The sequence below is a fragment of the Microtus oregoni genome, unplaced genomic scaffold (genome assembly GCF_018167655.1).
Source record: "Microtus oregoni isolate MIOR12 unplaced genomic scaffold, Mior012 000020F_ref0000438, whole genome shotgun sequence".
NCBI classification, from domain to species: Eukaryota; Metazoa; Chordata; class Mammalia; order Rodentia; family Cricetidae; genus Microtus; species Microtus oregoni.
In genome coordinates this window covers 1,589,003-1,604,766 of record NW_024543079.1, presented here as the reverse complement: position 1 = coordinate 1,604,766, position 15,764 = coordinate 1,589,003, and the positions used below count along the sequence as shown (strand labels likewise).

Here is a 15,764-nt window from a genome sequence, read left to right as displayed (position 1 = left end):
GTGCTGAGATGAAAACCTAGAGTCTGCCCGCACTCTGCCAACTGAGCCACATCTCCAGGCTCTTTTAGGGAGTCAAGACTGAGGGGTTATAGCCAGCCAGCCTTCTCCAAACAATCAGAGGGGTCAAAGGGCAGAGGCACCCTGGGTTAAATTTGCTCTCAACGAGTATCAATAGGTAGTATGTAATTTTGGTTCTTTTTGTTCATATAGTTGATAAAACACGCAAGCCTCAGTCTACACATAGGACTCTTTCCTGCCTGATGCCTCAGGCACATTGCTAAGCAGAACAAGACAGGGTAGGAAGTCCTTATTTAGACCCAGCCGATGGCAGGGACAAAAGGACCTGCTCAAATCGGCCATTCAAACCTTAAAACATCAATTATGTTAAGGCCATGAGTTCATAATGGCTCTAAATTAGTCACACACGCACACACAACTCCAATTGATACCAGGGAAGGATGTTAATAAACCAACCTATTTTTTTTTAAAGTGGTAAATAATGGAGAAGAATCGGGGCATTCATCTTGCTTGCCCGTCTCGCTGAATTCTCCCATTGTGGGTGTAGGGAAGCTTCCCTTTCCAGCCCTTTTCCAGCTTACCGGAGAGGAAGGGTTGGCTGGATGGGAACAGAGTGTCACCCAGCGCTGATAGTCTACCAGGGGACTTGTTGGGGGAAGCATTCCCTAGCAAGCACTACTAACTTCCAGGGACAGGTCACCTGAAGTCACACCCCTCCCAGTGAGAACACACCACCGCCTGGGAGGTAGCCTTTCACACCTCTCAACTGGCATGCTACCATAAACTACTTCTAGAGGCAGAGAACCGGGCTGAACCTCCCCCACCAGAACAACAGAAGCAGAAAGAAGCTGGGCCAGGAGAAATTCCACATAGGACAAACCACCACGTTCATGTTTCTTGCAGTAAAAACGGTTAACTAAACTCTGTGATAGGCCCCTCCTTGTGAAACATTTGGGGCTCAATAGAGGAGCAATGGAGCAGTGTGGGGTAAGAAACTTAGAACACAGGCGGTCACTCTCTCGAGCTAATTCTAGTGTAATGCACGATAAAATCACAAGTGAACAAGGTGGGCTGGGAGGCGGCTCGGCGTAAATTCCTGCTGCACAAGCAAGCGGACCCTAAACCCATGTAAAGTCTGGATGTGCTGGCATACACTAATAATCCCAGTCCTAGGAAGAGAGGTGGACCCCTGGGGGTTGCCAGCCAGCCAGGTCAGTGATCTCCAGGTTCAGCGAGAGACCCTGACTTGAAAAATGTAAGGTGACAAGTGAAAGAGAAAGATTTAGTATTGACCCTCTGACCTCACAGACACAAGAGCGCTCACAATTTCCTGAAGGTCCCTCAGCCATAAGGAGGAAGGCAGCAGACTGACAGAGGCAGTGAGGACTTCCAAGATCCCCACCTGTGCAGGTGCTGCCTTAGGCAGCCACAGGAGTCAATGATGCCCCTGAAATTACATGCCTATGGGTCCCCACAGGAATGTGACCAAAGCCAGTCAGCACAGGACAGCCAGCAGATGCTGTGCTGCTAAGTAGCTCAGATGCAGGAGGCAAACGGTGGGCCTGTGGATTGGGCAAGTGGCTGCTTCTACAAGACAGTACCATGCCTGGGCCTTCCTTGCCTTTGACTCCTGACAGCTGTCAGGGAAGGGGGGCCAAAACAATGCCTCACTTCTTTAACGCTGACATCTAATCTAAATATTAAAAAACAAAACAAAACACTGTGTGTGTGGGCCAAGCAAAATTTTCAGGCTAACTGCACCCAGGGAATATCAGCGGGCCACCCCTTTCCCACATCTGAGAGCTGACAACAATTCAACACATGTGTAGGAAGACACAGAACTATTGAATCAGTTTGGGATCAGTTCATTTGTCGGTGCCCAATAAAGCTGAAAATTCAAAAGACGCCATCAACTCCCAGAAATCTGTGCACCCCGGCTGCTGGAATCTCACAGGCACTCCGCCATCCTCAGTTTGTGCAACAGAACCTCCACTTTCTCCAGGCTTTTGGAAAACCAGCAGCCAAGGAGTGTCCTTCCAGCTTTTCTGGGACAGCAGAATCAAGGGGCCACAGAAAAAACTCATTTGTTAGTCCAAAGGGCCTGCACTCAACAGTTCTGCCATAGACTCAAGCTAGGTGCCCCACACTGGATGCAATGTGACCCAGGGGCTACCTGCTCTGGCTCACCTGCCCAGAGATCTAGTTTCAGAGCAGTACAGAAGGTAAAACAGACATCAGTCCAAGCCCAACAGGCTTTGTTCGTAAGCACCAGAACAGACAACCCTCACGCCCAACCCTGAGCATCTTCCACTTCACCCAGAGACAGAGCAGACAGTGTTGATCAGCAAAGCAGGCCTGGCCCTTCCTTTATAAACGGTCTCAATGTGACTGGATCCCCAGATCAATAAAAAATTAAAGAGGTGTCAAAAACCCCATGGGAAAGAGCCAAGTTGATGGTTTAATCATTCCCCAAGACCCAAGCCCTTCTCCAGGTGCTAAAATCAAGTCCAGTGCATCCAGGGCAAGAAGCAAGTCCAACAGAAAGGTAGAGGGCAAAGCCCAAGGAACAAATCCAAACAGCACTCAATGTGATGGGAGAAAAAAAGATACAAATTCTTCACAAAAGAGGCACAGGGTGGTGCTAAGCCCCTGGGAAAACAAAACTCCACCAGCTACCCAATATGAATTTACTGGTGGAGAAGGAAGAGCGGAGAGAGTACAGAAGGAAGATTCGGCTAACTGCTGGTCAGTTCCTAGCCTTGAGGCACGAACTTGCTTTTTGGGGATGTACTTTTCCATAGAGAAGTAGGCTATAGCTAGAGTAGATATTTGAGGGAAATAGATTCATATATTACATAAACACACAACATTATTTTAGGTGTGGCCTGGGAGACGGGGGGCCCAGCACGGTCTACAGGGTGCTGGCAGGTGGCTCAGTGGATAATGTACTTGCCATGAAGATCCAGGCTGTCATTTTGGGGTGGCCCATTTGTAGCACTACACTATTAATTTGGGGTGGGTGTTAATATAGTTCAATATTTAAATACAGTGGAAAATACTCAGTTTTTACCCAATGTCTACTGCTCATGCATTTCCTATGAAGAACAAGAGCCAAACAGCTTTCAAAACAGCACTTTCGACACCCATAGATGCTTGGTCACATGCATGCACAAGCTAGGCTGTCCCCGCAGGTCACCTCCAGGCTCTGCCCAGCACAAGACCACATCCTCTCTCCCCAGGAGGGAGAAAGACAGCAAGGATGCCTGCAGATTTGGGCCCTGGTCCTTCTGCACCCACAGTCTCCTTCCTGTGGCTAAGACCCAAGGGCACGCCCATGCCCCCAAGGCCTGTGGTAGACTTGGTGGTGAGCTGGCCTGATGACCCTCAAACCACAGTTCAGCTGTGGCATCACCATGGCTCCCAGGAGGCGTCATCAATGGTGAGGGTCACAGGTGACAGTCACTGCTTCCCTGGCATTGCTCCCAAGGGTCTGCATCCAGGCACGGAAGCACAGCCACCCTGAATTCATACTAAGGAAGTGGTGGAGGTGACCTACACTCTTGTCCTATTTTGGCACTTCTAGACGCATCTCGAACAACCCAACTTGGGGAAAGATGCTCACCTCGGCTCCATCTCCTTCCTGCTGGGGATTCACCTTCTCCAACGTCAGCTGTGTCTAAAATGAATGTGCACCCCAGGGCCACACTTTGAGGTTCTCAGATTACAGACCTTGTTGGGCCCTATGAATATACTTGGTGTTATCTAAATGTGCAAACCCATGAAAACACTTAATTTACCACCCAGGTCAATGACAGTAAAAGAATCATAGGAAAAATTGTGTAAAAACTATTTCTTTCCAGAATTTTCCACTTAATATTTTGGACTGGAGTTGAGCATAAGAACCTGAACTGAAGAACAAAAATCCAAAGATAAGGGAGGTGACTATAAACTTTTGGTTGTCCTGGAAACGGCACGTGAATTTGACTCTTGCCTCCCTCACATCTGTTTCCCAAGGGCAGCCAGAGCCACCTTCTCCAAAGATATCCAGGTCACTGCTGCAGAAACCCCCCCCCCCCATCACCTGCTACACTGACTTCCAGGTCACCTTCACCTGCTGTTCCCAATCCCCCCACCCCGAAATGCTCTCCCTTCAGTCCTTCCCACGGCAGTGCTCACCTCCCTGCTGCCCGCCAGTCCCTACCTGTGTGATGTCCCTCTCATCATCATTCAACCCCCTTAGACACTGGCATCTACACTGCATCTTTCCCCGAACATAACAAAAACACTTCAAGACAAGGCTTTCTTACCCCTTCACACACACAAAGCCCAGGACAGTGCCTGGTTCAGGCAGCAGGCAGCAAATATTTCGAGGTCTGGGCATGACCAGTGGGAGATCAGAGGCCAAGGACCACTGTGGAGGACGAAGTGGGGGGACAGGGAGAGCTGGAGAGGATGGAGATGGGATGGGGGAGGGACTCGGTTACTGGACCAGCTGCCATGTGCAGCCTGAACTGCCCAGGCACAATCTAGAGCTTCAGGGGGAGAGAGTAGATCCATGACACAGGACAAAGCAGGTCAGCATTTACAGATGACATGTCAAGGGCGGTTGGATGGGACCCACTGCACCCGGAATGTTACACATTTCCCATTTTGAGGAGACTTTTGTAAGCATCTTTAAGCACCAAAGTGGGAAAAGCAGATGAGCTCTCAGCCCAAGAAGGAACAGCCCCAAACAATGAAGAACATGCAGGAATGCAGCTCAGAAGAGGGGCACAAGGCAGGACACTTGGTCATGGGCCAAGTTTGGAGACACTGGGGTGTGGCGCTCCTTGGACCCAGGGGAGAGGCTGGGCAAACTTCCAAGGTCAATGTTTGCCTCTGTGCAGAGACTCATGTCTACTGTGCTCTGCTCACACTGCCAGTGTGTGCCAGTTCTGGGTTCACTGCCTCTGGCTTCAGGGAGTGAGACCCCTTTGAATGACAACCGAAAGGAGCCCAAACCCAGTCACCCTCCGGCAGATGGAAGCATGTCTTGAGTCTGTCTGTCTGCTTTAAACCCCAAACAACAGATCAAGAACCCCACACCACAGAGGAATGTATGCAAGGTTCTGGGTGCAGGGCCAGGTCTCTCGGGAGAATCCAAAGCCCTAGCAAACAAAAGCCAAACTGCACCCACATTTTCTGAGTTCGCCCCAGAGCACAGCAGGCCACACCAAGCAGAACTTTGGGAACAAAGCAAGCCAAGCACCAAACTGGCCAATGACACCTTGCTGCTTGGGGACACATGACTCAGGCCAGGGAGACAAAGTATAGATGGAGAAATCTGAATATAGTGTTTGAGGGACCAGCGCTGGGCTGCAGGACCAGACATGCTGTGGGCCACACCTAGAGGGCTGTGGACAGACAGAGGACAGAGACCGTGGGAATGGCTCCCCTCAAAGGGCACCTCCTGGTCTTAGATTTTTTTTTTTTTTAATGTCAACCAGGACAGTCAAGGCTCTGAAAAGTCCCACAACACCCTAACCTTTTCACCTTCTAAAACCACAGAATCTTCCTACAGAGGATTCCCCACCGAGATTGGAGATGGGAGGGGGGTCACAAGCATGGTGAAGGGGTACTGAAGAAAAGCTTCCTGCAGTGAAAGCCATCTGTGCCCAAATCTGTGTCTGAGAGCGGAATCATGTTGGGGGAGGGAAGCTCACCCCAACACACCTGTGAGCCTTCCTATAGATTCCCCATAGGACCCCCAAACCCAGCTGCTTCCTCTGTGGCACAAGTCATCCCTTCTGCACATCTGTGGCAAACACGGACGGCCACCTCTGACTCACTGAGGCATCTACCTGCAGGTTCCATAACTGAGGTGACTCGCGTTCATCTTTAACGCAAGATGATGGGGAGGGGGAGGGGACATCTCTGCTCCCAGAGACCAAATCAACCCATCCACGGAGGCTGCTGGGAAACACCCGCCCTGTTCAGACACTCATCCCTAAAGCACCTTGCCTCAATGGGGTCAGTCCCCTGCCTCCACATGAAGTGAGGCCAGGTACACACTGAGGATGGTGGGAGCTGCAGCTCTGTTGAGTGCTCTTTGCCAACAGCCCTCTTTGAATCAAGCAGCGAGACTGGCTCTCACTGGGATGTCTAATATTCACAGGTAGAGCGTACAGAAGTCCCTCACCACTGCACTCAACTCCCAAGCCCCATCAATTCACAAAGCATTGCTATTGAGTTGGTCTGCCCAGGCATGCGGGGCCACGCTTTAGTAAGTGTCCCAAAAGGTCGTTGCTTTGACTTTGGTTGATAGTTCCATCACACAAAGATAGATGCTGTCGGAAGTCTCAGAACACCCAGGTAGCCTGGCTGAACAAGAATTCAAAGACTCTGAGCAAACGCAGCATAATTTCCTATCACCCACAGGTCTCCATGGTAACCGTGGCAACTGTTCTAGGGCATCCTTCCTTGCTCCCTGTTGGGTTCCTGGGAGTTAACGGTCCCAAGTTATTGTGTTTTCAGGGGTTGCTTGAACATTCCTAATCTAAAAATCCAAAATGCTCTGAAATTCCAAACTTGAGGATCAAAATGATTCCCAGAAAATTTCAAATTCTCGATTTCTCCAGATTGCAAATTTGGGAGTTAGGGAGGCAGGAATGGTATCGCAGCATTACAGGGTGTCGCCAAATACAAACCACTCTTGTTCCTGGATGTTCTGGGTGTGGGACCCTCTACCCTGTGTCAGCTGCTACTGCCCATGAACTGGATGGAGCTGGAGCTGCAGGCAGGGAGCAACTCGCCACTTAGAGTTTCTTCCTCCACTTCAGAAACCTCCCTCCAAGATTTCTGATTTTCTGGAGCCTCACAGGGAAGAGAAGGCTACTCCACCTGCCCCACCCTCTCTGCCCTCGGGCACCCTTTGCTCATCTCAGGTGAGTGTGGCCTTCCTCTGAGACTAACCCCTGTCTCAGCTGCTCTGACAAGCCATGCCTCTGTCCAGGCCATGTGCCCACAAGCTGAGGGCACCTTCACACAAAGCCTTCTTCCACCCTCTCCCTGGCCCTGCCCCCCATCAGCTGAGCTCGCCCCAACGGAAACCCATTGCTGCCCCCCATCAATGGTCTCTGTGTCCCAGCAACACGTGCCAGAGCTGCCCGCAGCCCCCATTCATGCTCCGGATAGAGCCCCTTTCAAGGCTGTGCTCCCTGCTCACTCTGCACCCCGCCCCCACACACAGAAGAGGGCCATAAAGTGGGATTTTTCCTCCACGGGAAAGAAAGAAATCTTCCTTTCTGATTTCCTGCCGTTCATCTAAATCTGGCCCCGGAAAGAGTATGGAAGTGGTGGGACAGGCCCAGTTCATGACCTCAGGGGACACTCCAGTGGCCAGAACTCCCTTCATTGGCTTTTTCTACTGCAGCGGTTGGAGGGGACACCTATGACCGCCAGCACTCACCCCAAGCTCCTGCAGTGAGCTGGTAGGTGTGTGACAACACAGGTTATCTTATATCATCCCTCAGGTTAAAATGGAGATACTAAGGCCCAAGGAGGCAGCAGGGTAGACTGGGCTGTATGGGGGGGGGGGGGGGGTCCAGGATGGGGACATGGAGGGCTCCTTCCTCAGGGACACTGAGCAAGCACAGCTTCTTACCGTCATCCAGGTAGGTCTGGTCCAGGTTCTGTTCCTGTTTGACTGTCACTCCAGTGGGCATAGCGTCCTTCTGGTCACTGACTGGGGGTCCGTTTTTGGTAGCTCTGTGGTTCAGGGCAGTCTGTGGTTGGATGACTGTGGGGTAGGAGCCTGGGCTCAGCCTCTGGCCTTGGTTGATGGGAGGTGGGCCAGGCCTGGCTGAACCAGGGCCAAAGTTCTCACAGTACATGATATGCTGAAACTCCTGGTGCCCCCCGCCACGAAGCTGCTGGTTGGTGGGTGAGTAGTGAATCACGGGCGAGGCCTGCTGGGTAGCCGAGGATGTGTGTGGCAGGGTAGAGCCCTGGCTCTGGCCCTGAGAACTAGCATGCACCAGCACAGAGCGGTGGGCATCGGCCAGGCCCAAGGGTGCTGCCAGGAGGGCCGGCTGCTGGTAGCCCAGCAGGCCTGGACTCAGGCTCTTGCTCCTCTGGTAGAGAGCTGCTGCGGGGCTCTGCTGCTGGTAGCGGGCATCTGGGGATGACAGCCCCGAGCGGAACTGTTGGCAGGGGGCCATGGTAGCCACGAGACAGGAGGGGGACTCGGCCAGCATTGGGTGCTGTGGGTAATATGGCTGGCTCCCCAGGCTTCCATGGGCAGGGCTGCAGATCAGAGAAGGGTCATACTCATCGGGCTCCGTCTTGATGGCAGGGGCTGTGGAGAGAAAAGCGCAGGGCTGCAGCAATCATGGCAACCTGTGAGTGTGTGCCGAGGAGGAGGGGCACTTTGAGGAGCCCAGTGGGTGGAAGCATGGCTGGTGTGTGGCTCACTCGCCTTGGGCCACAAGATCCCCCCTGGAATTGTCATCAGGTGAAACTCGACCTTGGCAATGCCCTTGAACTGCAGACTTTGCCAGCTGTGGATGGGTGGAGGGTGGGCTCGACTGGGTGTTGGAGTCTGTGTAGCCTCGTTCCTCAAGGTGAGAGCTGAGAGGAAAAGGCTTGCTGTGACTCCCCCGCCTCTCGAGCCATCTGTCCCCATCATCTCCCTGCAGTGTCCCCTCCTACTGGACACTGTCCCACATAGTCAGCGATGTTCAGTTGTCACTGTCGACAGGGTCTAGAGTCACCTAGGAGACACTCCTCTGGGTATGTCTATAAAGGAGTTTCTCCATGGGGGTGCGTGTGAAGACCCACCCTGAATGAGGGCAGCAGCACCCCGTGGGCTGGGTTCCTAGACTGAAGAGTCTCCTGTTTCCTGGTTGTGATGCAGTGCGACCAGCCGCGTCCCTCTCCTGCTGTCCCCACCATGAAAGGCAGTACCCCTCTAAATGTCAGAATAAAACCTTCACCCCTTAAGTTGTGTTTGTCGGGTATTGTTCACAGCAAGGAGGAAAGCAGGCCACCCCCTCCCAGCATCCTCCCTTAGCATCACCAGGTTCAGGAGACAGGGACAGCTCCATGAACGGACAAGAGGACTGTCACCAAGGGTGAGTGGGGCAGCCTCCTCAGAGTCAGGGTTTGAGGAGACGACTATGTCCACAAATGCCATGCAAAGGCCAATGTCTCAGTTCTAGACAGCTAGAGACCTTAGGGTGGACCTTACTAGGGTTCCATTCCGCCAGCCGAGCACTGACACCCAGCCCAGGGAGGCCCTGCTACCGCAGATCGGGGGAGAACGTCGGAGCGTAGAGGCGACAGCCTTCTTGCTGAGAGGACTGCTCCACGTGCAGGGTTTGTGCGAGGTTCTCTCTCTGCAGCTTTGGGGCCCATGGGAAGCCACTTCTGCTGCCGACGGCACAGCACATCAGTCCCTGTGGTGCCTCCCTCATAGGGATCTCACAAGTCTACCATGCACCCTGCTGAAGCTGAGCTGCCCAATCAGGGACAGTGGGGTTTCAGAACCAGGACTGCAGGGTCCTTCCCTGGCCTGGAGTGGGGCAGGAGCGGGCTTTCCCCCAGCTGCTGTAGTTACTAGTTAACTACTGCTGTAGTTACCTAACCTACTGGCTACCTTGGAGTTGTAACTAGAGCCACTCTATGAGGTTAGTTCCGTTTCTGCAGAATTTCACGAATGAGACCTTCTGGTCTGGGTGTGCCTCTAGTAATCCCACCCATATGGGGACAGTTAAGGACTCAGAGTTCTAGAGCAAGTCCACTTTGACCCTGAATGTGGTCAAACCTAAGACAGGGGTGAACATAGGGGACAATGAGGAATACTGAGAATTCAAGAACAATTGCAGTGGGTTTTTGATCCTATTGCACGTACTGGCTTTGTGGGAGCCTAGGCAGTTTGGATGCTCACCTTATGAGACCTGGATAGAGGTGGGCAGTCCTTGGGCTTCCCACAGGTCAGGGAACCCTGATTGCTCTTCGAGCAGATGAGGGAGGGGGACTTGATCGGGGGAGGGGGAGGGAAATGGGAAGCGGTTGCGGGGACGAGGCAGAAATCCTTAATAAATAAATAAATTTAAATAAAAAAAAACAAAATAAGACAGGGAGGAACAGCAAGAGACACTTGCTTAGCTGTCTGCTTCCAAATGCCCGTACCTACCACCAAGGAAAACACGCATGACAATGGCAGCTGGCCCCTGGCACCAGTGGGCCACACAGGGAGCTACTCTCACAAGGAAGTGCCTTCCAACACAAGAGGAAACTGAGGCTCAGAGTGGGTGAGTCACTTTCCCCAGGTAGCCCAGCCGGGAGCAGACCTTGGGACTCCTGAGTCCCTGGCCAGTGCTGTCTGTGACCTTGAAGGGTGTCAGGGAGAATGCCTCACCTGGATGGTAGGTAAAGTGTTGTGGCTGACTTCGTTTTCTCTTTCCGTTGATGACGTAGAAGTTCACTTTTACGGGTACTCGGATGTGCTTGTTCCGATACTCGGGGATCTCAACGAAAAGCATGTTCTAGAAGGAAGCAGTTGTCATGAACTTGACTGTAAACAGCACGCCACTATTCCTGCCAGGATCCCAATCAAGTCCACCCAGGCCCATCATGGCAGGCCCTCTGGCTTTGTTCCCCACATCTACAGCGAAGGGAATTTAACTTTTCATCCCAGCAAGGAAAGCTGGTCTAGCAAAGTGTGTCAGATGTCACGGTCAGAAACCAAAGGGCCTGGGGCTTCGTAAGTGGCAAGCACTCATTAAGTGTAGCTTGTACTTGTGAGTAACTGTGATGTTCAGTGTGGGGAGGAGGGAGGGAGGATGGAGGATGGAGGGAGGAAGGAGGGAGGAGGGAGAGAGGAGGGAGGGAGGAGGGAGGGACAGATGGAGGAGGAAAGGATAGAAAGGGGAGAGGGAGAAAAGAAAAAGAAGGAAAGGAAGAAGAGAAGAAAGGGAAAGAGGGAGGAAGGAAGGGAGGAATAGAGAAGAGGGAGGAAGGAGGGAAGAAGAAGAGGATGGGGGAAGGGGGAGCAGGGTACAGAAACCTCAGCAGGGACTCTGAGCTCTTGGGGCCATTTTGGGGGCTTACAGGCTGGCTCTTGTCTTTATCCACCGTGGCTTCCATCTCCCAAACCTGCTGCCCATCTGGAAAACACAAAAAACAACAGTCTTTGAAGGACCCAGAAGCCAACGACGTAAGACAGAGCTGACAAATCACATTCTCCATTGCATCACTGTAGTGAGGTGTGTCGGTGTGCCCGTGTGCCTGTGATGGGGGACAGGGAGGGAGGGAGGGAGGGAGGGAGGGAGGGAGGGAATGTATGTGTGTGAGAAAGAACATGTAGATATGAGACAGAGTTGTGTGTGAAAGAAGAGTTGTATGTAAGAGTGTGTGCATATGAGACTGTGTGTGAGAAAGTGTGTGTGTGTGCGCGCGTGTGAGTTATGTGTGTCTGAGAGAGCTGTGTGTGTGTCCAGATAGTCAAATAGTTCTCTTTGCAGGAGAGAGACATGGTGCCAGTAGGAAATTCAGGATTAAAAGAGCAAAGACTTGGAGGAACCGCAGACTCCGCCACCGTGATCTCTTTCCATCCAAACGCCCATTTCCCTTTCTTAAAATAAAATCAGTGTTCTCCCAGGCACCTGGTCACATTTGTCTATTTCCAGAAGGTCCTCAAGCCCAAGGCTGTCTCGGGAGCCTCGTGATGGTCCTGGCTTGTTACCAGCGTCCCCTCATCAGAGCACAGATGGTTTAGCTATCCCACTCTTAATCGGGACAGAACAGGTGGCCCAAGCGTGCCTGACTCATGGGTCATCAGGAGGCGAGGGAACCCCTTAGCCCACTCCATGCTACCATGTGAGTCACCATTGCAGTGAGAGGGCTCTGTTCAGCAGTGGCCTCTCCTTCTCAGGGGCAGAGGGCCCTTCATTCCCCTAATCTGAGGCCAGCAAACGGGGCCAAACAAAACTCTTGATTTTCAAATTATAGATTTCTCCCCTGACCACCTACACTGAAGCTGGGCAGTTCTCACTGAAACAAAACATTTCCGTGAGGGTTTCCAGGGTGTTTGTGGAGCACGAATGCTGAAGAATATTAAATGGTTTTATGAGAAAGGGAACATTCTCGAAGCTAGCACATGGTTGGAAAATGCTGAGTCAAAGTCCACTGGGTTCTTGACTCGGCAGAGGCTCCAGCATGCTCAGCACAGTGGGCTGCGCGACAGAGCACAGACCAACATCTGGCCTCAGAGCCCTGTCTCTTCCTGGAGCAGAGCTGCTAGTGTCTGCTGTAATCACTTAGGACCCCCAATTCTGAGGGTTAGCCAGAGAGACGTGGGCCATGAGCAGCATTTGAACTTACTCGCCTAGGAGTATGCCTCTTCCAAAGTAAAATCCAATATAACAAAACTCCTGTAACTGCTACAAAGTGGGTGTGACTGGAGGTTCTCACGGCAAAGGAAAAGAGGGAGTTCTTGGTGACAGCCAGTTCGGTCCTGGCTTTGTGGTTCAATGGTATGCAAGTTTGAACGTGGACTCTAGCAGGCCCATGAAAGGCAGGGTATGGCCACACGTGTGCCTGTCTCCCCAGTGCTGTAGGAGTGAATACAGGAGGGTCTCTGAGGGTCACTAGCCACCAGCCTAGCTCTAGGTTCAGTGAGAGACCCTAGCTCAAAACAGTAAGGTGAAATGTGATGAGCAGGACACCCAAAGTTCTCCTCTGCTGCTACGATGGTACACACAGGCATGTGTGCATGTGTGTGCGTGCACACACACATACACGCATACACGTGTATATACTCCACACTCCCAAAGTGAGATGCAAAGTGATAGAGGAGGACACCCAACATCAGACTCTGGGGATATGGAACACCCTTCTGTAAGCCAACAGCCAAGAAGAATATAGCTAGGTGGGAAACCCAAGCAAAAAGACAGGAGAAAGAAGGCAGAGTCAGAGAGATGCCAGCAGCCACTGGGGAAGCAAGATATGAGGCAACAAGTCACAAGTCTCATGGCAAAATATAGAATAGAAATGGGTTAAATTAAATTAAGTTCTAAGAGCTAGTTAATAATAAGCCTGGGCTAATAGGCCAGACAGTTTATAATTAATACAGTATGCGCTCACACATATGTGCTCACACATACACACACATGTGTATGCCACACACCCAAAGTAAGGTGGAGGACAATAGAGGAGGACACCCAACATCAACCTCTGACTTCTACATGTACACACACAGATGCAGGTGCTCACAAACAGGCACAGGCACACACACACACACACACACACACACACGCCACATACACACAGAGATAACAGAGGGAGGCGAGTACAGACATTCTTCCTGGTCTTAGATCCCTATGGAAGAGACCAGGTGACGTAGTCTTGGCTGTCTATCGACCATATTGTAAGAAAAAACAAAGAGCCATATGGGATATACAAAAAATGTCATCAGCTGGAATGACTGCCAAGGGCCAGAAGAAACCACTCCAGAGGCAGGAGAAATGGTGGCCAAAGGGACACCAAAGGCACCTGGCTGGAAGCCATCAACACACAGGCTCCACAGTGTGCAAAGAGCCAGACAGGACTAGCCCAGGGTTATCCTGTTTTTATGTCAAAGATCGACCCAAGGTCATTGACAGAGACCCAGGCTGCATAGCCAGGCTCTGTGGGTTCCAACCTTGCTCAGTGACTGCAGCCTGAATGCTGAGCTAGAAGCCCATGTGGGAAGCAGTAAGGGGGTCCCCCTCTTGCCCAGCTTCTCACTGCCTGAGCTTAATTCCATATGAGCTCACTGCTTGGAGAAGGATGTGAGAGGATGAGGCAGTAGCCAGCCGGGCTACAGAGTGACTCTCAAGAAACAGACAAAAAAGACAGAGGGGGAAGGAAGAAGCAAGTGGGGCGGACCCAGTTTCCGAGCCCATCCTTTAGAGGTGCAGACAGAATTCCTTGAAGAACTGTCAAGAAGTTGAACTAACCCTTGATATTGTGGCACAAGAAATCCTGACATGCAGAAGAGCAATGTTCACGACAGGGTATCTCATAGGCTATGTCAGATATGGTTTTTGGGTCTATAGACCCAGGAGAAAAGGGCAGAGCCCTCCCTACCCCTTGCCGATGGGCATGACTACCCAAGGAGGCAACTGCCAATAGGAGCTTGAGTACAGTCTAGAAGTGAGTCAGCTCAGCACCACCAGAAGGGGAACTAAGGCCCAGAGGAAGTTTGTGAAAAGACACAGCTATTGAACCACAGCCTCCAAATGACAGTCAAGCCCAAGCAAACAGCAAGGGAGAGGCTCCCAGAGAACCAACAGAGGAAAGTGGCCAGCTCTGAGACACTGAGAAGGGACATTTGTAGGCAGGACCTTGCAGTCACCCCTGCTGCAATGACAGATTCGCCAGCCCTCCTCAAGTCCTTCCTGCCTCCTGTGCCCAGTGACATTGCCACAGCTCTGTCATGGCCCTCAAGGTCCTGTCTATTCCAGTTCCCGCCTTGCTACTCAGGGCACCATTATTAACTAAATCTTAATGCCTGCCCTGGTCCCAGTATCCTTTGTCCCTCAGACTTCAACCTGTTCCTACATATGCTGCCCCAAAGCATGTCTGGCCTTTACCCCACTAGCTGAGTTGAGTCCCAGTCAGAGAGGGGAGAACTGGTAGGATCGGGCATCTAGACTGGGCACACTTAAGTGGCATCTCACCCCCCAGAGCTTAGGTGTCCACTCCTATCCTTAAGACTTGGGTTTCCTGTCTTAAGGGTTTCCTTGCTGCTATGCAAGGCTGGGCCCCCTGGAGCTGGCAGATGAGGGCTGTGGGACAACGAGGGTATAGGAGGAAATGCCCGCCCACTCCAGTGCACTGGCAGAGCTGTGCGGCATACTCCCTAGAACCCTCTTTGGAAATGCCCTGCAACAGTGCCAGCATCTCCTCTCTGTCCCCGGCAGCATTCAGCCCTTTTATCCCAAACTTCACAACTTCAGACCTGGCCTGAAATCTTTGCTTGCCCCAATTAGCTGTGCAGCCTTGGATAAGATGGTAAGTCTCTGTCTCCAATTTAAAACACAAGGGTTCTAGGCCATGTACATCTCCTAGTGAGCATACAGATCAAAGTATCAGGCTCCAGCACTGTGTACGCACATGGGAGATGTTCACAGGAGCTCTTATGCTGGCATATATATATATTATTTGAACATGGGCACATATCTCAACATGAGTTAAAACTGAAAATGCACACATTTTAAAGTCAGAGCTTATCAAGAATTTTCTGTTTGCAATGATAAATATATCTACCTGCAAGGCTTGGCTGGAATCTACACTGGGGTGGTGTCTCTTACATGAGACGGCAACATGACTCCCTGATGCCTTGAAGAATGGGTCTTTTTAGAGGATTGGAGAGACAACTCAGGGGTTGGGAGTACTTGCTGCTCTTGCAGAGGACCCAGGTTCCATTCCCAGCACTCACAGGGTGACTCACAACTGCCTGTGACTCCAGTTCCAGGGGACCCAACACCCTCTTCTGGCCTCTGTGAGTACTGCACACACTTGGCATGTATACACATACATAATTTAAAGATAAATATTTAATATATATAATATTTTAATGGATCTTTTCAAGCTGGGTGCCATGGCACACACCTGTAGTCTCAACCTTTGGGAAGCTGAGGTGGGAGGATGTGAGGGGAGGGCAAGGGAGGAGGGAAATGAGAAAGAGGAATGGGGAGGAAGACAAAGAAGAAAGAGGCTAG

General features: G+C 51.6%; 1 protein-coding gene across 1 annotated transcript in view; it reads right to left on the bottom strand.

Moving 5' to 3' along the window:
- Nfatc2 (nuclear factor of activated T cells 2) overlaps positions 1-15,764 on the bottom strand; it is a 111,153-nt gene that overhangs the window by 17,570 nt on the left and 77,819 nt on the right. Inside the window, exons 7-9 of the mRNA XM_041670442.1 lie at positions 11,110-11,165; positions 10,418-10,544; positions 7,661-8,353 (exon numbers count right to left, since the gene is read on the bottom strand). Of these exons, the coding sequence (XP_041526376.1) occupies positions 7,661-8,353; positions 10,418-10,544; positions 11,110-11,165 (876 nt within the window). The remainder of the gene's footprint in view (positions 1-7,660; positions 8,354-10,417; positions 10,545-11,109; positions 11,166-15,764) is intronic.